The sequence below is a fragment of the Leucoraja erinacea genome, chromosome 8, assembly GCF_028641065.1.
Source record: "Leucoraja erinacea ecotype New England chromosome 8, Leri_hhj_1, whole genome shotgun sequence".
Classification (NCBI taxonomy): domain Eukaryota; kingdom Metazoa; phylum Chordata; class Chondrichthyes; order Rajiformes; family Rajidae; genus Leucoraja; species Leucoraja erinaceus.
The window spans coordinates 28,996,114-29,020,208 of record NC_073384.1 but is presented as its reverse complement, the minus strand read 5'-3'; the positions used below and the strand labels follow the sequence as shown (position 1 = coordinate 29,020,208).

Sequence of the window (24,095 nt, the reverse complement as noted above, 5' to 3'; positions counted from 1 at the left end):
AGAAAGCCCCCCCATCCCCCCACTGGCCACCAGTCTTGGAATTATTGGAGAGGTGGAATATTGCATTGGGGGACCAGCCTCCCGTGTGATGCTGGGACCCAACGGGTCCCACTTAGTCTAGTAGATCTATGTAACTACACCTTATCTGCCTGCTTCTGTTATTCAGTGTTATGCAAGGCAGCTTTCGATGCCTCCAACAGCTTTCTGGTCTTTGTTTTTTCAACCTGCTCTCATGTGTCTCAGTCTCTGCTCTCGTTCCCTCCCACTCTCCCTCCCTCCTTCCCTCTCTCTCTCTCCCACCCTCCCCTTTCCATCTCCCTCTCTCTCTCCCTCCCTCCCCCTTTCCCTCCCTCCCTCTTTTTGTCCCTCCTTCCTTCTCTGCCTTGCTCCCTCTCCCTCTTTCCCACTTCACTCTCCCTCCCTCTCTCCCCCTCTCTCCCCTTTTTTCACTCCAATCCCTTCATTTCTCGCTCCCAATTTATATTTCTCCACCTTCCCTCCTCCCTCTTTCTCCCTCCCTCCCTCTCCCTCCCTCCCTCACTTATTCCCTCCCTCCCTCTCTTATTCCTTCCCTCCCTCTCTTATTCCTTCCCTCCCTCACTTATTCCCTCCCTCCCTCTCTCGCTCTCCTTCTCCCTCTCACCCTGTGGTCATAGCACTATGTTTAAAGCCCATAACACTGCAGCCCGCTGTATTTAGAACCTATGGTGCTGCAGCCGACAGCTCTTTGTTTAAATTCCCACGTGTTAAACTGACAGCGCTCTGTTGATCGCCAAGCCGGCAGTGCCGTGTGTATTACCTTTACACTCCTTCGCGGGCCGGATGTGGAAATTTCCCGAAATTATTCCATGTCCCTAAAATTACCCGAAGACAACCAGAATTTCCAGAATTTCGGGTAATTTCCTTCAAAGTGGAAACACTGTGCTGAATTGGGTGATTGACTTGGCCACACAAGAATTGATCATTTTTTAGCTTTGAAAACACCTTTGTTGCTTTAGCAGTATGTTTGGGATCATTGTCTTGCTGTAGAATGAATCACTGGCCAATGAGTTTAGAAGCATTTGTTTGCACTTGAGCAAATAGAATGTGTCTATACACATCAGAATTCATGATGCCATTACCATCAGCAGTTGTATCATCAATGAAGATAAATGAGCCAGTACCTTCAGCAGCCATACATGCCCAGGCCATAACACCCCCATCACTGTGTTTCACAGATGAGATGGTATGTTTTGGATCTTGGGCAATTCTTTCTCTCCTCCATACTTTGCTCTTGCCATCACTCAAATATAAGTTAATCTGCATCTCATCTGTCCACAAGACCTTTTTTCCAGAACTGTGGTTGCTCTTTAAAGTACTTCTTGGCAAACTTTAACCCGGCCATCATATTTTTGTGGCTAACCAATGGTTTGCAGTGTAGCCTCTGTATTTCTGTTCATGAAGTCTTCTGCGGACAGTGGTCATTGACGAATCCACACCGTAAGAGTGTTTCTGATCTGCCGGAAAGGTGTTTGGGGATTTTTCTTTATTATAGAGAGAATTCTTCTGTGATCAGCTGTGGAAGTCTTCCTAGGCCTGCCAGTCCCTTTGTGATTAGTAAGCTCACCAGTGCTCTCTTTCTTCTTCATGATGTTCCAAACAGTTGATTTTGGTAAGCCTAAGGTTTGGCTGATGTCTCTTAACAGTTTTATTCGTGTTTCTCATAGTGACTTATTTGAATTTCATTGGCAGAACTTTGGTCCTCATGTTAATAAACAGCAATAAACGTTTCCAAAGTTGATGGAAAGACTGGAGGAAAGACTAGGTGCTGAGAGCTCTCTTATACCTGCATTAAGGAGGCAATTAAACACACCTGAGCAATTACAAATGCCTGTGAAGCCATGTGTCCCAAACATTATGGTGCCCTGAAATGGGGGGACTATGTATAAACACAGCTGTAATTTCTACATGGTGAAACCAAAATGTATAAAAATGGCCTTTAATAAAATCTGACAATGTGCACTTTAACCGCATGTGATTTTTCTCTCTTAGAAATCTCAAATTGTGGAGAACAGAGACAAATAAATAAATGATGGGTCTTTGTCCCAAACATTATGGAGGGCACTGTATTCTAGATACAAGGGATAATTTACAGAAGCCAATTAACCTACAAACCTGCACATCTTTGAAACTTTGGAACAATAACGATGCCTCCATTTAAGAAGAGCTGCAAGGAAAAGCCTGGGAACTGTAGACCAATGAGCCTAAAATTTGTGGTAGGCAAGTTACTGGAGAGTATTCTGAGGGATTATTTATATATATATATATATATTTGGATAGACAGGAGTCGATCAGGGATAGTCAGCAAGGTTTTCTACTTGGGAGATATCACAAATCAGATCGAGTTCTTTAAAGGTGGAACTAAAAAGGTTGATGAAGGCAGAGCCGTAGACTTTGTCAGTATGGATTGTAGCAAGGCACTTGATAAAGTTCCGCATGGTAAGCTGCTCTGGAAGGTTAGCTGCAGGGAGCTAGCCAAATAGATAGAAAATTGGCTTCATGGAAGGAAGCTCAGGGTGATGGTGGAAGGTTGTTTTTCAAACTGGGGACCTCAGGGATCGGTGCTGGTCCCATTGCTGTTTGAGGTTTCTCTCAACAATTTGGATGATAAGGTACAAAGCATAATTAGTAAGTTTGCAGATGACACTAAAGTAGATGGTATTGTAGCTAGCGAAGATGCTTATCAAAAATTACAGCAAGATCTTCCAGGATGTTCTCCTGAGTTGGTGTCTGATCCACTGAGTCACTCCAGCACTTTGTCTCTTCTTTTGTATGGAGTTGCACATATTTCTCTGCTCCCACCTACATTCCTACCTCCAGCTTCACAATTTGCAACACTTCAATCCTTTTGTCTCACACCTTGTTTTTTCCTTTGTCTAACCATCTGCCTATTAAAATACCCTCCTCACCTGTGTTCACCTATTACCTGCCATGCTTTGCCCTGCCCTTTTTCTCCTCCAACTTTCTATCTCCCCCCCCCCCCCCCACCCTACAATCAGTCTAAAAAAGAGCCCTGACCCGAAACATCTCCTATCCATGTTCTTCTGTGATGCTGCTTGACATACTGAGTTACTCTAGCATTTTGTGTCTTTTTTTAAAAACAGGTCTGTGATGCTAGCTTACATTTTTCCCACTCTGAGCTCGTTGTCTATGAGCTGCTGTTTACATTGCCTGGTAAGTTCTTTGTCACCCTTAAATTATTTCATTAATAACTCTTCCCCACAGCTATCCAGGTCCCAACCTTCCACAAATATTATCTTTGTCTTATCCCCTACTGCTCTCCTTCTTCCATCTTAGCTGCAACATAGATCTAATATTTTTCCCTCCAACTAAGAGTCTAAGAATGTATTAATACATTTTTTGCTATCTGGCCTGCTGGGTGCTTCTAGCATTCTATTTTAGTTTAGAGATACAGCGTGGAAATAGGCCCTTTGGCCCACCGAGTCCATGCCAACCATCAATCACTTGATCACACTAGTACTGATTATGGATGATCAGCCATGATCACAGTGAATGATGGTGCTGGCTCGAAGGGCTGAATGGCCTACTCCTGCACCTATTGTCTATTGATCTCCCACTTTCACATCACCTCCCTGCACACTTGGGACAATTTACAGAAGCCAATTAACCTATAAACCTGTGTGTCTTTGGAATGTGGGAGGAAACCAGAGAACTCAGAGAAAACCCACATGGTCACAGGGATAACGTACAAACTTCACACAGGCAGCACCCGAGGTCAGGATCAAACCCGAGTCTCTGGAACAGTGAGGCAGCAGCTCTATCATTGCACCACTATGCTGCCTTATTTCCCGGCTTGTTTCAGATTTCCAGCATCTGCAGTTTTATTTTCATTTACAGATGGATATAACATTGGATGAAGGGACAAGCAATGTGAGAAGTGCATTTAAAATAGACAGAGGATATATACTAACCAAACCTAAAGCTGATGAAACCTATTGTAATGGATTGGATCCTTGCATTTAAAATAATCCATTAGAAACAGATGCAGTGCAAAATATTGTTTTTTAAAATTCTACCATAATATCGTTCTTTTTAAATCTAGACAGAATGTTTAGGAATTATAAGCCAACCATGTTAACATTAGAGGTAGAGTAAATAATGGAATCCTGATTAAATGAGCAAATTGAAAAAAAATTGAGAAATTCAAAGTGTAATATTGAATAGTCAGCTGGATCTCCAAAAATAAATTCACATAAGTGAAGAAAGCTAATGAAATGTTGGCCTTCATAACAAGAGGATTTCAGTATAGGAATAAAGAGGTTCTTCTGCAGTTGTATAGGGCTCTGGTGAGACCACATCTGGAGTATTGTGTACAGTTTTGGTCACCTAATTTGAGGAAGGATATCCTTGTGATTGAGGCAGTGCAGCGTAGGTTCACGAGATTGATCCCTGGGATGGCGGGACTGTCATATGAGGAAAAATTGAAAAGACTACGCTTATATTCACTGGACTTTAGAAGGATAAGGGGATATCTAATAGAAACATATAAAATTATAAAAGAACTGGACAAGCTGGATGCAGGAAAAATGTTCCCAATGTTGGGCGAGTCCAGAACCAGGGGCCACAGTCTTAGAATAAAGGGGAGGTCATTTAAGACTGAGGTGAGAAAAACTGTTTTCACCCAGAGAGTTGTGAATTTATGGAATTCCCTGCCACAGAGGGCAGTGGAGGCCAAATCACTGGATGGATTTAAGAGTTAGAGCTTTAGGACCTAGTGGAGTCAAGGGATATGGGGAGAAGGCAGGCCCGGGTTATTGATAGGGGACGATCAGCCATGATCACAATCAATGGCGGTGCTGGCTCGAAGGGCCGAATAGCCTCCTCCTGCACCTGTTTTCTATGTTTCTATGTTTCTATGAGAGAAGGGAATAGAGAGTTAACATTGACAGATACTCCAGTTCAGATGAAGGGCCTTGACCTGAAATGTTGAATATCCATTTCCCTCCATAAATGCTGCCTGGCCTGCTGAGTTCATCCAGCAGTTTGTCTTTTACCCAATCTAACTATATGTCATTTTCAGCGAACAATGGAACTGAACCCTAAGGTCCGACTGTACCTCAACATTCCATAGGGCCCCATAATTTACTATATATGTCCTATCCCTATTTGACTTCCTGAAATGCACCATCTTGCATTTCTTGGGATTAATTTCCTTCTGCCAACGATCTGCCCAATTTTCCATCTCATCTGTATCCTGCTGTGACAACCTTCATTGCTGTCTACAACAGCACCAATTTACATCTGATCAGCAAACTTACTAATCAAATCTGGTAATTCACATCCAACATCTGAAGTATATCACAAACAACAAGGGTTCCAGCACTATCTCTGTGGTGCATTACTAGTCACAAACTTCCAATCACTGAAGCTTCCTTTCACCACTACCCTTTACTGTCAATCACCACGATAATTTTGGATCTGATTAGCCAGCTCGACTTGGATTCATGTATCTTGATCCAGCCTACTATGCAGGACTTGATCAAATGCCTTACTAACATCTATGTAGATAACATCTACTGACCTATCTTCAACAGTTTAACTATGCCTTGGGGGAAAAAAGAAAAATTAATGTTAAGAGATAGGATTTTCCCCCACACAAAGCCTGCTGACCATTCCTGCCTTCCCAAATGTACATAAATCCTATCCCAACAATTTTCTGCAACAATTTTGCTGCCACTAATGCAAAGCTCACTGTCCTGCACTTTATATTTTAGAGATACAGCAAGGAAACAGGCCCTTCGGCCCACCGAGTCCGCGCCGACCAGGAATCACCCCCTTAACTAACACTATCCAACAGACAAGGGCAAATTTTTACAATTTACAGAGGCCAATTAACCTACAAACCTGTGTGTCTTTGGGGTGTGGGATAAAACCAGAGCACCTGGAGAAAACCCACGCTGTTACAGGGAGAACGTACAAACTCTGTACAGACGGCACCCGTATTCAGGATCGAACCCGAGTCTCTGGTGCTGCAAGGCAGCAACTCTATAAAATGATGAGAGGAAGTGTATAAAATCATGAGAGGAATAGATCAGGTAGATGCACAGAGTCTCTTGCCAGAGTAGGTGAATCCAGGACCAGAGGACATAAGTTTAAGATGAAGGGGAAAAGATTTAATAGAAATCTGAGGGGTAACTTTTTCAAACAAAGGGTGGCGGGTGTATGGAACAAGCTGCCAGTTGAGGAGGGACTATATTTAAGAAATGATGGGAGGGGAGGTCTATCAAACAGGGCAGATGGAACATTAGCTAAGAAATCCACACTGACAAGACTCTATGACATTTTAGTTTTGATGTTGTGGGGGTTAGGACATGTTGGCCATTTGGAGGTCTATGGACCTTGTCGGATTTCGGATTTACATTTCCGAAACGAGGGCAGATGGAAGATTTTTAGCGTAGATTAGGTGTAGCGCGGGCGGCTTGAAAAGTCTGGAGCGGCTGCCTCCTCCCCGGAGACCGGGAAATCATTGTAAATCATTGCATAAATGTTAGTCAGTTAGTTTGGAGGGATTTTATGTGGTGGGGTGGGTGGGTGAAGGGGGAAACTTTAATTCTTAGTCCCCTACCTGGTCGGCGACTCCCAACATCGCGGAGCTGGGGGCTCCGTCCGGCCGCGGGCGGTGCCGGTTGGAGCTCCGACCCCGGCAACTCTACCCTGGCTGCGAGGCGCTCCAAATCTAGCTCCGGCGCCCCCAGCTCCGCGAATGTTGGGAGAAGGCGGCCTCCGCGCCCTGGAGCTTACCCACACTGTAATCATTGCCCGCTCCCCGCTGGTATCCCTAGCGCTGCGGACTTACTACCCGGTAAGGCACCACTCCCCGCTGGTATCCCAGCGCTGCGACGCCGCCGACTCCCCATTTTGGGGTGGGGGGCGTCCCGGCCCGCGGGCGGCGGTGGATTTGGAGCGCCTCGCAGCCAGGGGTGTTGCCGGGGTCGGAGCTACAACCGGCGCCGTGGCTAGCGCTAGCTTAAACGGTAAATTATCCCCGTCTCTTCCGACCATTAAGAATTAATGTTTACCCCTTCACCCCCCCTTCACATAAAAGCTCTCCAAACTAACTGACTAACATTTAAGCAATGATTTACAGATGTTTAAGTGTCTCCCCAGTCTCCAGGGAGGAGGCAGCCGCTACAGTAGTACAGACCTGGGTTGACCGTGGGTCGTTTCGGGTCAAGTTTGGCGCCAAACGCGAGCTTTGGTGTGCCGATGACATCCTGGAAAAAATGGCCGGTTTTCGGAGGTTTTCGGTTTCCAGAACACCGGATAAAAGGTTGTGCACCTGTACTAATATTATTAAAGTTGACTAAACAGGCCTGTCTCTACACTGTATCACTCTATGACTCTAACACAGCGCCACTGTGTTCCATTACTGACTTGGCTTATCCCTGCTGTTGTTCTTTATCTATCCTCCAATCTTCTGGTAGCTTACGAGCTTGCTGGTAGAATAAACCTAAGGCTCAATCAAGTGTATGTCAGATGATTGTGACATGGCCTGAATACGATTACGGGCAACACGCCAAAATCTGGGGTGATCTCTGGTAAAAGTGCATTTCTGCCAGATTAGCTCAAAGTCTTATATAGCCATTTTGAACAGGCAAACATAAATCCACCAATGATTCCATCAGTCTTAAGAAGGGTTCTGAACCAAAAATACATCTGACGTTCCCCCCCCCCACAACCCCTTCCCCCTCACCCAAAGATGCTGGCTGGCCTGCTGAGTTCCTCCAGCATTTTGGTTTTTGCTTGAGCTGCTATAAAAAATAGTCTAAAGCTTCAAGTTCCCATGCATCCCTATCACCCAGTAATCTAATCTAGTTCTTTCACACTGATGCAATGATCAAGAAAACACATCAGCATATGTACTTTCTTAGGAGTCTGAGAAGATTCGACATGTCCACAAGGATTCTCTTGAACCTCTGCAGATGCACTGTAGAAAGTGGTACCCAGACATGGTGCCGACGGACGAGAAGCTGAAGCAAAGAAGTGGAAGCCAAATAACCGAATGGAAATGAGGCCGAAACGCCAAATAACCGAAAGCATACGAAGCCGAAACGCCAAATAACCGAAAGCGTACGAAGCCGAAACGCCAACTAACCAAAAGGGTGGGACATCCAAACTAACCGAAAGGGGGCTGTCCCGTGGTCTCCACTGGCTGGAGGGTGGTGGTCATTTTCCCACACAAGCCATAGGTGACTGGGCAATCTGAACCCAAGCACCAGGAAGTATGTGGCCAATGTGCGCATCCCTCGGGACAGCCCCCAGTCTCCCATGGCCACCCTCCGCCTCGTCTCCCCCGTGCGGCCGCACTGTGACGGGCTGTGGGTCGGATGGAGTGGAGGTGTGGGACAATGTTCATCCCTCCACAGTGATGTGATGGATGCGGGGGTCTGGACAAATCGCTGACAAGCCCGCCCCCCGGCAACATCACGTCCATTATTTGACTTTTCTGTTGAGCGGCATTCGGTTCGTTCGCTTGTAGGCGATGCCGCTTTTTGGGTAGGTGGAGTTTCGGCAGAGCAGCCATTTGGTAATTTCGCTTTTAGGCGATGCAGCCTTTCGATTAGTTGGCTTTTAGGCGTCCCGCCCTTTCGGTTAGTTTGCATTTAGGCGTCCCACCCTTTCGGTTAGTTGGCATTTCGGCTTCGTACGCTTTCGGTTATTTGCCGTTTCGGCTTCGTTTCCATTCGGTTATTTAGCTTCCACTTCTTTCCTTCGGCTTCTCGTCCGTCGGCGCCACGTCCGCACACAGTAGAAAGTATTCTTATGGGATGCAACTCACGCTGGGATGGCAACTGCTCTACTCTTGACCACCTGAACCTGCAGAGAGTGGTGAACTCAGTCCATCACAAACTTGTCACTTACTTCCATCCAGTCCATCTTCACCATGCGTTGCATCAGGAAGGCCTGAAGTATCGTCAAGGATGCCTGCCCCCCTGGCCATTCCCTTTTCTCTCTTCTACCTTTTAGAAGAAGATACAGGAGTTTGAAAGCCCAGATGTCAAGACTTAAGATCAGCTTCTTCCCCAGCTATCACTCTCCTGAACCAATCATTTCTTTATCAATCCCTTCCCAAAGATGCTGCCATATGTTCACACTCTTAATGCTAGCTCTTTCAGTTATTCAATTATTGCACTTTAATTTATATTTGCATTACTTCAGATTGCACAACAATCGTTTCACCATTCTGCTGTCTAGCAATCACTGTATTGATTATTTATCTATCATTATCATGTAAACTGTGTGCTTCATGAGCTTCATCGCAACATGTGCCAATAAACTAATCTGAATCTCACCTGTGACTAAAAGATATAAAAATCTCTCTCAGGGTCCCATCTACTCCTAACCTGCTTACGAAAACATCCGTGGACAATTTCATCCATGTTAATGCAATTCCAAGATATCTAATACCTCTACCTTCTTAATACTGCATTGCTCCAGATTTCAATGTACCACTCCCTGAATTATTTTCTTCCATATAGACACAAGAAACTGCAAATGCTGATTTACAAAAAAAGATACAAATTGTTGCAGTAACTCAGTGGACAAGCAGTATCTCTGGAGAAAGTAGATAAGTGACGTTTCAGGTTGGGGCCCTTCTTCAGACTACTTGTAGTGAGGGGGAGAAAGCTGGAAGAGAGGTGGGGGCAGGACAAAGCCAGCCCAGTGATAGGTGGATATAGATGAGGGGAGATTTTGCTTGGCTGATTGATGGACTAAGGCCACAAGCCAAAAGGCTGTGAGAAAAGGAGAGAAGAGGCACAAAATGTGGTCAGAGGAAGGAATGTAGGTGGTGGTGGATGGTAGGATGAATGGACCAGGGGAACTTTATCCTTGTTCTGTATAGGGGAAGGGGGCGTGGGGGGAGAGAGCACAACTATAGAACATAGGGGAGATGCGGGTGAGGGATCTATCTATGACAGCAGGGGGAAAGCTATGTATACTAAAAAAAGAAGACAGCTCAGATGTCCTGGGGGGAAATCCTCATCTTGGGAGCAGATACAGCAAAAATTGAGAAATTGAGAGAAGGGCATTGTGTCATTACAAGAGGCAGGGTGGGAGCAGGTGTAGTTCAGATATCTGTGGGTATCAATGGGTTTTATAGTATACATCAGTCAAGAGTTTGTCCCCTGATATGGAGACATAGATAGCAAGAAAGGGGAGAGAGGTGTCAAAGATAGTCCGTGAATTTGGGGGCAGGGTGGAAGTTACTGGTAAAGTTAATGAAATCAACGAGTTCTGCATGGGTGCAGAAGGCAGTCTTGATGCATTACACAATGTGGTGGAGAAGGAATTGAGGAATGGTGCCAGTGTATGTTCGGAACAAGGACTGTTCAATGTAACCAACAAAAAGACAAGGAGACGGGGACCCATGCCAGTGACTGTGGCTACACATTTATCTTGAAGAAAGTGAGAGAAGTCAAAAGAGAAGTTGTTGATGGTGAGTTCCACCAGTCAGAGAAGATTGTTAGTCGAGGGGAACTGATTGGGTCTCTGTTCAAGGAAGATCTAGAAGGCCTTGAGATCTTCGTGGTGGGGAATGGAGGTGTATAGGGACTGGTCGTCCATGGTCAAAATGAGGCAATGGAGTCCTTGATATTGAAAGCTATTGAAGTGTTGAAGAGCATGTGAGATGTCTCGGATTTAGGTTGGAAATCTGGACAAACGGTCCAAGATGGAATTGAGGTATTTGGAGATGAGTTCAGTGGGGCAGGAGCAGGCAAAACAATGAATCTGCCAGGACTCATTTTCATCCATGTTCGGCTCCTTGGTGAATACAGATGAGACATTCCCTGACTCCACACATCAAGTACCCCTTTGGTCCCTCTTTCTCTGGCTACCCTCTCAGTCCTAACATGCTCACAGAATCATCTTTGGATTCTCCTTAATCTTATCAACCATGGGCCGTTCCTGCACCCCTAATTAATTTCTGTAGTTCTCTCCTATACCCTCTATATTCCTCAATAGACTCAGTTAATTCCAGTTGTCTATACCTGCCATAAGCCTCCTTTTTTCCCTTGATCAAATGTTTAAAATTCTTTGTCACCCAAGGTCCTTAATCTTGCCATCATTATTTGTCACCCTTACCCTTGCTGGCCCTGAATTTCTACTAATTTGCTTTTGAAAGTCTACCATTCGTCTGATGTTTACCTGTAAGTAATTGTGCTCGATCTACTTTTGGCAACAACTCTCTTTCGTTATTAAAATCAGAGTAGCCCCAAATGCAAGACTTTATTTTGAAGACCAACCTCATCCCTTTCCACATTTGAAACTTATAGAATTGTGAGCACTATTCCCAAAATGTATGCTCACCAACACTTCCACTACATTCTAGTTTCATTTCCAAAGAAAAGGCCGAGTGGAGCATATCTTCATATAAGATATCTTCATATCACACTCTTGGATGTAGTTAACAAATTCTGCCAGTTAAAATCCCAATTACTATACCCGTATTGCTCTTACACTTCTCTGCACTTAGCTTATCTATCTGTTCCTCTAATTCTTGGTGATTATTGGGTGGATTTCCCTTCGCTTATTCCTAAAGACTATCAATATACCATCATTGGATTATTCCTCCAAGATATCTCCTTGTACTGCCGTGATATTTACTCTAACTAATAGTGTGACACCTCCCTCTGTCCAGATGTCTTGGTGCTCATTTTCAAGAAAGACAGCAACAAAAATCCTGGTAATTGTAGACTTTTGAGTCTAACATCAATATTAGGGAAATAGATTCTGAGCGACAGGATAAATATTCACTGAAAAGGCAGTGAATAATCAGTATGGGATTTATCAAGGGTAGAGCCTGTCTGACCCACTCCACTGAATTTTCTGGAAAAATAAAAGTCTATTGATGTGGGCAGTAAGGTCTTTCTTTGTCAAGTTCCACGTGGGATAATGGTGCAAAAGGAAATAGGCGAGGCAGGTACTATAACAACATTTTAAAGAAATTTGGACAGGTACATAAATAGGACCGGTTTAGAGGCATTTATGCCAAATGTAGGAAAATGGGGGTGGGGCATCTTGGTTGGCATGGATGTTGAGTCAAAGAGCTTGTTTCTGTGCCATATGATGCTGTATGACTCAACTTAGTTGTCCACGACTTAGGCAAATATTTCAAAGTTCATTTGCAATTTTCATGGTGCCTTAGTCACACAGGTTAAGAAAATCTTTTATCATTTTATTCCAATAGCCATGCGAATATAAAGCTGTACTTGTATGCAGAAATGCAATGTTGAATTAAGTAGGGGCAATATTAAAGACTTAATTTAATGTTATCTTTGCTATCAAAACTACTTAAAGGATTTTAACAAGGTGATAAGTGCAAAATTAATTTTCTATTTATTCTCAACAATATTACTGTGATAATCAAATTGCTCCATATATAAACTGATTCGTGCTTAAATGAGAAAAAAAATAACGAGAATTTTTTTTTTAATTAGCAAAGTTAATAACACAAAATGAACACAAAGTATTGACTTGCTTTCCACAGGTCGCTTAAAAAAAACTTACCTCCCCTCCATTCACATATTCCATGACAAAACATAAACGGTCTTTAGTTTGGAAAGAATACTTCAAAGACTGTAATAAAAAGAATCATAGGTGAAGAAAGAATTTGCACAATATTTGATTGCATTTATACAGCAATGAGATAACTAATAGTGTGCTGCTGTCCCCCCCCCCCCCCCCCCCCCCCCCCCCCCTTGGTATCAATAGTTTTAATATTAAAAAGGCTGATTAGGTGCTCTTTCAAAGTAGCTTCAGTAACACTGTGAAGCATTAAAGCACCAAGTGTTTTTATGGTACCGTTATTAGGATAAATTTTCATTTACTTCAGCAAAATTTAATTTACAAACATTTAATTGACCAAAGTAGTTTCACAAAGATGGTCTTCTGTTACCAGATACAATCTTACATTTTATAATGTAGGGAATTTCCAAAGAAATTTTGAAATTGTTACAACTGAAAAAAAATGTTAGAATATATCTGATTGGCAATAAAATCAGAAATAGATTAACGATTCGTTGGTGTGTGCAAAGCCAGACAGAGCAAAGTACCACTTTTAGCAACGTGATAATTCCTGGTAACTTGGAATGTGGTATGTGCTTGCAGAGAGCTGTTAATCTAATTTCATTAAATTTGAACTTTAACTAACCACCTAACTATTTTCAATTGAATGAAGTGCAACTTTTTAGATCAGCTGCAGAAAAGGGCGGAAAATGGCAGATGGAGTTTAATCTGAGGAAGTGTGAGTTCACCAGTTCACACTAGTCCCGTGTTATCCACTTTCTCATTCACTCCCTACACACCAAGGGAAAAATTACAGGGGCCAATTAACCTACAAATCCACACATCGTTCTGATGTAGGAGGAAACCGGAGCACTCGGATGAAGTCCATGAGGTCACAGGGAGAACTTGCAAACTCAACTGGAGGTTGGGATCAAACCCTGGCATTGTGAGGCAATAGCTCTACCAACTGTGCTACCCTAATGTTCTTGGACACAAAGATTTGTGTCATGGCAACAGCAACCCCCCCTTTCTTGTGTCTCTCAACCTGGGGTAGATCCCATCAGACTATAGTTATTTACTAACTTTAATGAACTTCAAGAGACCTAACAGAACCATCTTCTTGATATTAGTTTGCTCTGGAATATCAACATATCATTCGCTATTCACCCTGTTCTGTTTTCTGGTGATCACCGAAGATAAATATTCATTGTGTACGTTGTCCATTTCCTCTGGCTCCGGGTATAAATTCCCCTTGCCTTTGAATGGTCCAATGCTTTTCCTGGCTACCCTTTTATAATGTATATACTGAGATTTTGCTACTCACCAAGAACATTTCATGGCCCTTTTAGTCCTCCCAATTATCTGGTTAAGTTCTTGGCCGTCTCCTTTATTTCCCTCAAGAGCCTTGACCAATTTCAGAGAGATTGAAATGAAAACAGAAAATGCTAGAAATACTCAATAGGTCAGCAGTAGCCACGGGGAATTAAATGGACATCATATTTTGCTTCAATGAACTGTGATGAGAAATGTTAACTGTGTTTCCAAAGACGCAGCTTAACCTACAAGGTATTCCCACCTGTTTTTATTTAAATTTTCCAGCATCTGCACTTTTTTTTTGCTGTTTTGCTTTTTTTATACATTTCAGTACTGCCTTCCCAAAAACAGGATTGCATTTGCAGTGTTCATTTCAATATTTTAATTTCAATACAAAGCAGATGTAAGATATAAATTGCATTGGAAGGATACAATTGTACCAATCATTGTTTATATCAATTATTGTTTGTTGATCTGATTTGTCCTGAATTGAGATATATTTAATAGAAAATAAAGTGCAACATTTAGATCATATAAGCATTAGTGCCTGGAGAACCAAAATATTACTGTGGTCTTTAGTACTTACCGTTAAAAATGGATGTCTAGTGTTTTTCAATACTCTGCTTTCTGTAAGTGTATGTGCTACTTCATCCTAATAAAAGAGAAAATATATTTTAAGTGCAATCTTGAATAAGTAAACTTCAGAATATACTTCAAATAAACATTTCCATTTTAGTTTTGATGTTGTGGGTTCAGCCTACATAAACTAAATATGTTGACCAAAATTATTGCAGTAACTAGTTAGGGATATGGTTATGTTTCTAGATTAATAATCCAATTATTAAAATTACTAAAGTAAATGGAAAATGATTAGTTAATTGCACTTCATTGCACATTCAAACGATAAGGGACTAGCTCAGAAGATCAGCATTGTGTGCGGTTCTTGTATCCAGGAATGAGTAGGTAAACCTACAGTGCCCTCCATCATTTATTTATTTGCCTCTGTACTTCACAATTTGAGATTTGCAATAGAAAAAATCACATGTGGTTAAAGTGCACATTGTCAGATTTCATTAAAGGCCATTTTTATACATTATGGTTTCACCATGTAGAAATTACAGCTGTATTTTTACATAGTTCCTCCCATTTCAGGGCACCATAATGTTTGGGACACATGGATTCACAGGTGTTTGTAATTGCTGAGGTGTGTTTAATTGCCTTTAATTGCATTAAGCAGGTATAAGAGAGCTCTCGGCACCTAGTCTTTTATTCAGTCTTTCCATCACCTTTGGAGGGTGCAGAAGAGGTTCACCAGGATTTTGCCTGGATTAGAAAATATATGCTATAAAGGACAGGCAAACAAACTTGGACAGTTCTCTCTGTAGCATCAGAGGCTTAAGGGAGACCTGATAGTGGTATACAAATTTATAAGATGCATAGACAGAGTAGATGGAAACTTTTTCTCAGGATGTGAATGTCAACCAGAAGCCATAGATTCAAGGTGAGAGGGGCAAATAAAAAAAAAATAGAGAGCGGTAGATGCTGGAGATGCATTGCTAAGGAAAGAGGTGAAAGTAGATACCATAGCCATACGTGATAGGCAGACATATGAACAAGCAGTGAATTGAGGGATAAAGATCAAATTGGGATCATGGTTGGTACAGATATCATGGGCCAAAGGACCTGTTCCAGCACAGTTTTGTTCTATATTCTTAATTATTGCCATCCTTAACTTCCTTTCAATTGAATGGCTCGGTAAGCCATTGAAAGCATAATTGCTTAGTCAGACATATTTCCGAGAGTTTGGAATCACCTGGCAAATCTGGTTAAGGATGGCAGATTTTGTTCCCAAAGGACATCATTGAACAAGATGGAGTATTATTGAAATCTTTAAAATTCATGCATATCATAATTTTTAAATGATAACTGTTTTACTACAGATTTAATTACATTTAAATTCCTTCAACATTAATGTATTATTTGATGTCCAATTAATTAGCCCAGGTCTCTGGATCACTAGCCCATAATGTAACCATTCTGATACCATACCCATTCTAATGAAATATTAACAGTTACGGATCAAAAATATAAAAGCGATATACTTAATTTTGTTTTAGCATGCATTATCTGGAGTGCTTCATTTCCATTAATTTAAATAACCAATTCAATTTGAACACAGCATTCTTAAATGCCTACAAGAATACACATACCAAAAAGGGAATTCCTAGGATTCAAAATAAGAATAAGAATAGTAAAAATCATTATGGAACCCCATATTTTGGTTATTGTAAATTATATTTGTTATTCTTTGATTCTCCCCATTCTTTTTAGCCACAGACAATGTCCCAAAGGAATGGCGAATAGCCAATGTTATTCCCCTGTCCTCTGAAGGTCCCTCGTGACAAACCAGGAAATTATTGGCTGGTGAGCCATATATCAGTGGTTGGGAAATTACTGAAGACGATTCTTAGGGATAGGATCTACTTGTATGTAGAAAAGTGTACACCTATTAGGGATAGTTATTGAACAAAGTGGATAGCAGACATTAATTCAAATGAGAATCAGTTTACATAAAATCAGTACAGTCTACGGTCTATTTTAACTGAAAGTAGTAATCAGTTTTGGTATTAAAGGTACAGTGGCATGAATACATATCCCTTTCTGAGGATAGTTGACCACAAGCTCAAAGCAGGAGGCCTCTCAAGAGATGTTGTGTTCAAGAAGGAACTGCAGATGCTGGAAAATCGAAGGTGCACAAAAATGCTGGAGAAACTCAGCGGGTGCAGCAGCATCTATGGAACGAAGGAAATAGGTAACGTTTCAGGCCTCTCAAGAGATATGGTTTTGCAAACTAACTTGACCACAAGACATTAGTGTATGCCACAGTCAAATATAAGACAAAGGGGGTATGTTAATTGGCCTTAATCAAGCTCTTTCAGCAAAATAATTTTGCATCATTATGAAGAGATCAAGAAAGCTTCCAGATCAGACTTATTTTGTCATTTAACACATTAAACATGGTTATGAGGATATTTGCTTTGTCTATCAATAATTGGTGTGCGCAGAGAGTCAGCCCTCACCGCACTAATTTTAGGCATCTGGGTTCTCTGTGCTCAGATGTTTTCATGAACATCTATATGAATTGATCTGACCCAGTAAAGATGTTGTATTATTCAGAGCTATCTTGTCAGTTATAGTGTGTTCCTATTATAAATATGAAATACAATAAAAATATTTGCCAGGTATAAGATATTGAAAAAATGGATATAATTGTAGCTATTGAAATTGTAGTGAATCACCTGCTGTTATATACAGTATACAACCTTTTATCTGAAAGCCTTGGGACCAGACACTTCTCGGATTTCGGAATTTTTCGGATTTCGGAATGGAAGATTTTTAGCGTAGATTAGGTAGGTAGCGCGGGCGGCTTGAAAAGTCCGGAGCGGCTGCCTCCTCCCCGGAGACCGGGGAATCATTGTAAATCATTGCTTAAATGTTAGTCAGTTAGTTTGGAGGGATTTTATGTGGTGGGGGAGGGTGAAGGGGGAAACTTTAATTCTTAGTCCCCTACCTGGTCGGAGAGGCGGGGAGCGAGCAATGCCTTACCGGGTCGTCGTGCAGTAAGCTCCAGAGCGCTGTGGCCGCCGACTCCCAACATCGCACAGCTGGGGCTGTGGGCGTCTGGCCGCGGGCGGCGCCGGTTGTAGCTCCGACCCCGGCGAACTCTACCCCTGGCTGCGCGGCGCTCCAAATCCAGCGCGGCCCGCGGCCAGAAGCCCGTGGGCATCCGACCGCGGGCGGCGCTGGATGTGAAGCGCCGCGCAGCCAGGGGTAGCGTTGCCGGGGTCGGAGCTACAACCGGCGCCGCCGGACGCCCGCAGCCCCAGCTCCGCGATGTTGGGAGTCGGCGGCCACAGCGCTCCGGAGTTTACTGCACAGAAACCCGGTAAGGCATTGCTTGCTCCCCGCCTCTCCGAACAGGTAGGGGACTAAGAATTAAAGTTTCCCCCTTCACCCCCCCCCTTCACATAAAAGCCCTCCAAACTAACTGACTAACATTTAAGCAATGATTTACAGATGTTTAAGTGGCTCCCCGGTCTCTGGGGAGGAGGCAGCCGCTATAGTTGTACAGACCTGGGTTGACCGTGGGTCGTTTTGGGTCAAGTTTGGCGCCAAACGCGAGCTTTGGTGTGCAGACGACATCCTGGAAAAACTGTCTGGTTTTTGGAGCTTTTCGGTTTCCGGAACTCCGGATAAAAGGTTGTGCACCTGTAGTATAAAATCTTGATGTATTTTATTCTTGGGGAGATTCCATTAAGAGGATATCCAAGATAATGAATAACAACCTTTATATCTATTAGCTTCAGTGTCTTTGGTGACTCACAGTCACAATAGTAAGGTTGATCCAGAAGATTAAGGAACAAAGGATCCAGACTAACTTGGCCAACTGGATTCAAATTTGGCTTGGCCATAGAAGGCAGAGTGTAGTAGTGAAGGGGTTGTATTCTGACTGGAGGTTTGTGACCAGTAGTGTTCTACAATGTTCAGGGTTCAGATCTGTTTGAGATGTATAAATGATTTAGATGAGAATGTAGACATTTCATTCCTTTTTTATCCCGCACCCTCTTATCTCCATTTTACCTCTCGCCTTTGTTGTTGTCTCCACTCATCTGCCCATAATCCCATCCCACCTGAAACCATCTATCACTTACCAGTTTTGTCCCATGCCTACCTCTCTTTACCAGCTTTCTTCTCTCTACTCCATCAGTGTGAAGAAGGGTCCCGACCCAAAATGTCTATGCCCATTTCCCATCATGGATGCTGCATGACCCACTGAGTTCCTCCAGCACTTTGATTTTTTGCTTTTGAATGAAAATGTAGGTGGGCTGATTAGTAAGTGTGCAGAGGGCACAACAATGGTGGAGTTAAGAGTAGTGAAGATGTTTGTGAAAGAATTCAACAGGATATAGAACAGTTATAAATGTGGGTAGAGAAATGACAGCTGGAATTTAATCCAGCCTAATGTAAGGTGTTGCACTTTGGTAAGTCAAATATACAAAGCATACAGTAAAATGTTGGAACTTTTAGGATTATTAACGTATAGAGGGACCTTGGGGTGCAGGTACATAACTCCGTATAAGTGGCAACACAAATAGATAAGGTGACAAAAAAGGCACACAGCACACATGCCTTCATCAGTCGGGGTGTTAAGTGTAAAAAGGTAAAAGTTGGGAAGTCATGTTGACATCTATATAAAACTTTGGTTTGGCCGCATTTGGAGTATTGTGTGCAATTCCGCTTGCTGCATTACAGGAAGGTTGTAGATGATATAGAGGAGTTCCACCAGGATGATGGTTGAATTGGAGTCTATTAGTTATTAGGTGAGGTTAGACAAACTTGTTTTTTTTTTCTGGAGTGTTGGATGGTGAGGAGGACTTAAGTATATAATATGAGGCATAAACGGTGTGGATCAGGGGTCAGCAGCCTTGTTCTGCATAGGGACCAGAACCCATGTCTGTGAGCGGATGGCAGGCCACATCTATCGCCATAGTTAATAAATGGAGGTAATAATAATAATACATACCAACTAAATTAGTAATTAGTAATAATACATAAATTAGTAATGATACATACTAATAATATACTAACTAGTGTGACACTTGGTGTTTTTCGCATTAGTTTTCACGTGCTTTTCACATCCCAGATCCGTCTCCGGGACTGGCTGTAGCACCCAGGTAGCCTACGAGCCCCGGGACTGGCTGCACTTCCCAGGTCGCCTGCGAGCCCCGGGACTGGCTGCACTTCCCAGGTAGCCTGCGAGCACCGGGACTGGCTGTAGCGCCCAGGTCGCCTGCCCCGGGACCTGCTGCAGTTCCCCGGTCGCGAAAACTAATTGGGGAAAAAAAAGCCTGCAGGCCTGATGATTTCGGGTTACGGGCCGGATCCGGCCCATGGGCCGGAGGTTGCCGAACCCTGGTGTAGATAGTCAATCTTTTTCTCAAGGTTGAAATGTCAAATAATGGAGACCATAGCTAGAAGGTGAGGGGTGAAAGTTTAAAGGAGATCTAGATTGCAAGTTTATTTTGCAGATTGGTATGTACCTAGAATGCACCACAAGGGGAGATGATGGAAGCAAATCTGCTAACATTTAATAGGTATTTTGACAGGCACATGCACAAGCAGAGAATTGAGGGTGACAGGCAAATGTGCATTTTAAATTGACATCATGATCGGTACATAAGTTGCGACCCAAACTGTCCTACATTTTATGATAGAAATGGGAAACTTTGTAGACTTAAGAGACTTTAATAAGTCTAATATTTATAAAAATAAAAGTATAGAACAATGCAAACCTAAAATATTATCAATGTCCAATGAGCAAAATGAAGCAAAATGATGTGGATTTTGGACATCTGAAATAAAAATAAGATACCCGGAACAGTCAACAGATCAGGTAGAAACTCTAGAGAAAGCTCTAGAGATATATTTCAGCTCTGTGATCATTTGTCAGAATCGTGACAAAGTTATAGAGATTAACAGGATTTAACAGAAGTGAAAGGCTCCGAGAATGAGAGAACAAGAGAGAAGTTTTTGAAAGGATGAATGATCAGAGCGAGATGAGGATGTGATAGTGCAAACTGAAAGAGGGTCATTAGGGAACAAAAGACCAATCTGGAGAAAATATAAATGGGGGCAGCAACAAGATTAAGCAATTATCATAGCAAAATACAGTTGACACCAAAATCCAAAATAGATGATTCTCAATGGTCAGTCTAGAATCTGTAATTAGTCCCCAGTGAGTCAATTAGGTAATTTTCCTCAATATTTCTCGTTAAGTTGTCAAATTGGGAATGTTATGCAGAATTAATGTATTACACAACAGGAAGTTCCATGTTATACTAAGTTGATATTTCCCTTGTTCTCATCTACAATGGCCTCACAGTCAATCGACAATCTCCATAATTTTTAATAATTCCCAATAAATAACCCACCCCCTCCAAGATTCTCTAATTCAACTTCCATCATCACCAACATGCACTTCCCTACCCACAACACTTTCTGCATATTGCCGAACGAACTATCCCATTCCAGGAATTCCCCTGGTGCTTAATTTCCTATATCCCTCTCTCATGCAACCCATTAATTACTCTGATTTATTTGGCACTTTCCCACACTAAAGGACAACTTATCGTCAATAATGAACCTACCAACAAGTCCTTGATATTTGGGAGGAAACCCGAGCATTGGGAAATTGTGCCATGTATGTGGAGTTTGCACAGAGCTTAAGATCTAAATCAGCTCATTGGAGCTTTGAGGCAGTAGGACCTCTCCTGTACTACCATGCCATCCTCATATTTGGTCGCCTCTACATTGGCCAGACTACGTATGATCTTCCTTGTTCTCACCTTCAATGGATACTGAGCTTCCAAGCACCTCACTTTGATTCTCCATCAGACTGTCTTCTCTGACCTCTTTGTCCTTTGCCTTCTACTCAATTTAAACTTGAGGAGTAGCACCTCACCTTCCAACCAGGCACAGTGCAGGTTACTGGGATCAATAATACCATTTTGTAAGTTTAAACATTTCAGATAATCATCATTTTAAGCATTTGTTTCAGATTCCCAAAACTTACAGCATTTGCCTTTGAATTTTAGCTAAGGGCAGCACAGTGGTCCAGCTGGTAGAGTCGCTGCCTCACGGTGTCAGAGACCTCTGGGGCTGTCTGTGTTGAGTTTGCACATTCTCCCCGTGACCACGTGGATTTCCTCTGGGTACTCACATTTCCTCCCATATCCCGAAGGTGCACATTTGTAGGTTAATTGATCTCTGTAAATTGCCCTTAGTGTGCAGGGAATGGATGTGAAAGTAACTTAACACGGAACTAGTGAAATCAGGTGATCCAATGATTTGTGTGGGCCGAAGGGCCTGTTTCCATGCTGTTTCTCTAAACTCTATCCTGTTTTACCCATTCTACACATTCTACCCTTTTCCTCTCCTACTCTTCCCCCGTCACTCCATCTTAAAATTTTTCTCTTACTTAACCCATTTCTGATGAATGGACTTAATTCTGAAGCATTAATTTGGTTTATCTAAGCTGCTGCCTGACCTGCTGAGTAGTTTCAGAATTTTGGTTTATGCCATTGATCTTTGTCATATATTCATCCATGGCAATGTTGAGAGTCAGTTGGATTTTAGTGGATGATAAAGTATTAGTTTATTTAAGTGCAGCATGAATAATTTTAAGAACAAATCAGACCACCAAATATTCAAAATAGCAGACCACAAATATCCATCACTTTGTTTTAAACTTGCAAAAGGCAGGAATGGTGATATTCAGTTTGTCAATTGCTTTGCTAATCTGAACATTGACATTTGGGTGAGAGCAAAGTACTGCAGACCAGAACAACAATCAAAAATGTCCATACATAAACTCATCAGCAATTATAATTAACATGTTGAGTGTTCCTCGGCATTCTCACACTACCTCCCTACCACCTTTCCCTCCCACCCTAATTTAGTAAATCAGAAGTATATAGTGGGGCCTGCAAAATGTTTACACACTGCAGTAATAATAAAACAATATTTTGAAAAACTTGAATATTTCAATCCACTAGGTTTGTGGAATTGTATTTCATTATGGTTACAGGGATGTTATATTTTCATTGGTTCCTGGTGGAAACCCCACATTTAGTTCTGTGCATTGGCCTGTAGGTTCATGCATTGATCAAATGTTTACAGAAATGAAAATATTTATGAGGCTAATACAAAACAAATATTGATACCTCCCATGATTCTCTTAAATTACTATTTGAACGTGTATTGTACCATTGCATATGGAATCAAATTTAAGATAAAGCTTATGGGAAATTGTTCTTAGCTGTCATTTTAAAGTTTCCACAAAAGTGCAACTGGACATCATGGAAGATCAGCAAGAAATATCTACAGTATAATAAGAGTCAATAGTCATGAACATTGGTCATCATATATTTTATCAGTCTAATAAAGACAAGCTTTGGTTAGGCCTTGTTTGGAGTATTGCATGCAGTTCTGGTCACCCCATTGAAGGAAGGATGTGGGGACTTTGGAAAGGGTGCAGAAGCGGTTTACCAGAATGCTGCCTGGATTAGGGTGCATTCATTATACGGGGAGGTTGGACAGACTTGGATTGTTTTTTCTGGAACGCCGGAGGTTAAGGGGAGGCCTGATAGAAGTATGGAAAAAAGAATGAAGCATTACTAGGGTAGAGAGTCAGAATCTGTTTCCCAGGAAGGGAATATCAAACACTAGAGAGCACAGCTTTAAGTTGAGAGGGGCAAAGTTTAAAGGAGATGTGCGGGCGAGTTTATTTTACACAGAGCATGGTGAGTACCTGGAATGTGGTGGAGGCAGAAACGATAGTGGTATTTAAGAGACTTCTCGATCGGCACATGGATGTGCAGAGGGTTAAGCGATATGGATTATGTACAGGCAGGTAAAAGTTGATCTTAGTATCGTGTTCAGCATAGACATTGTGGGCCAAGGGACATGCTCCTGTGTTGCACGTTTCTATTTTCTTGGACTTTATAGGATAAATAGAAATGGTTTTTGATTGCATTTCCTAACAAGATGGATAATTTTAGCTAATTAAGGTGTTGGAATTATAATTCCGCTGCAGAACAATTTTCTCAAAAATGTATTTCATTCTATTTCCATGAGTTTTGGCAAAGTTCTAAATGTTATACACATATTGCATCATACTGTCAATTTTAGTTTTAAATCAAATATATTTTAGTGCGAATTAACAAGCGTAATATAATTTAACATTGGCTATTATGAACGTTGAAGGAGATACAGTGCCCGCCATAATGTGACAAAGACCCATAATTTATTTATTTGCCTCTGTACTCCACAATTTGAGATTTGTAACATGTGGTTAAAGTGCACATTATCAGATTTTAATAAAGACCATTTTTATACATTTTGGTTTCACCATGTAGAAATTACAGCAGTGTTTATACATAGACCCCCCCATTTCAGGGCACCATAATGTTTGGGACACAGCAATGTCATGTAAATGAAAGTAGTCATGTTTGGTATTTTGTTGCATATCCTTTGCATGCAATGACTGCTTGAAGTCTGCAATTCATGGATATCACCAGTTGCTGGGTGTTTTCTCTGGTGATGCTCTGCTGGCCTGTATTGCAGACATCTTTAGCTTATGCTTGTTTTGGGGG

General features: G+C 42.0%; 1 protein-coding gene across 4 annotated transcripts in view; it reads right to left on the bottom strand.

The window, feature by feature from the left end:
• Positions 1-24,095, bottom strand: part of LOC129699479 (RAC-gamma serine/threonine-protein kinase) — a 356,110-nt gene that overhangs the window by 65,114 nt on the left and 266,901 nt on the right. For 3 of the 4 annotated variants that reach the window (XM_055639304.1, XM_055639302.1, XM_055639306.1), the window contains 2 exons: positions 14,468-14,533; positions 12,571-12,639 (listed from right to left, as the gene is read on the bottom strand). In XM_055639304.1, the coding sequence (XP_055495279.1) occupies positions 12,571-12,639; positions 14,468-14,533 (135 nt within the window). The remainder of the gene's footprint in view (positions 1-12,570; positions 12,640-14,467; positions 14,534-24,095) is intronic. The other variant, XM_055639303.1, reaches the window with a different exon arrangement.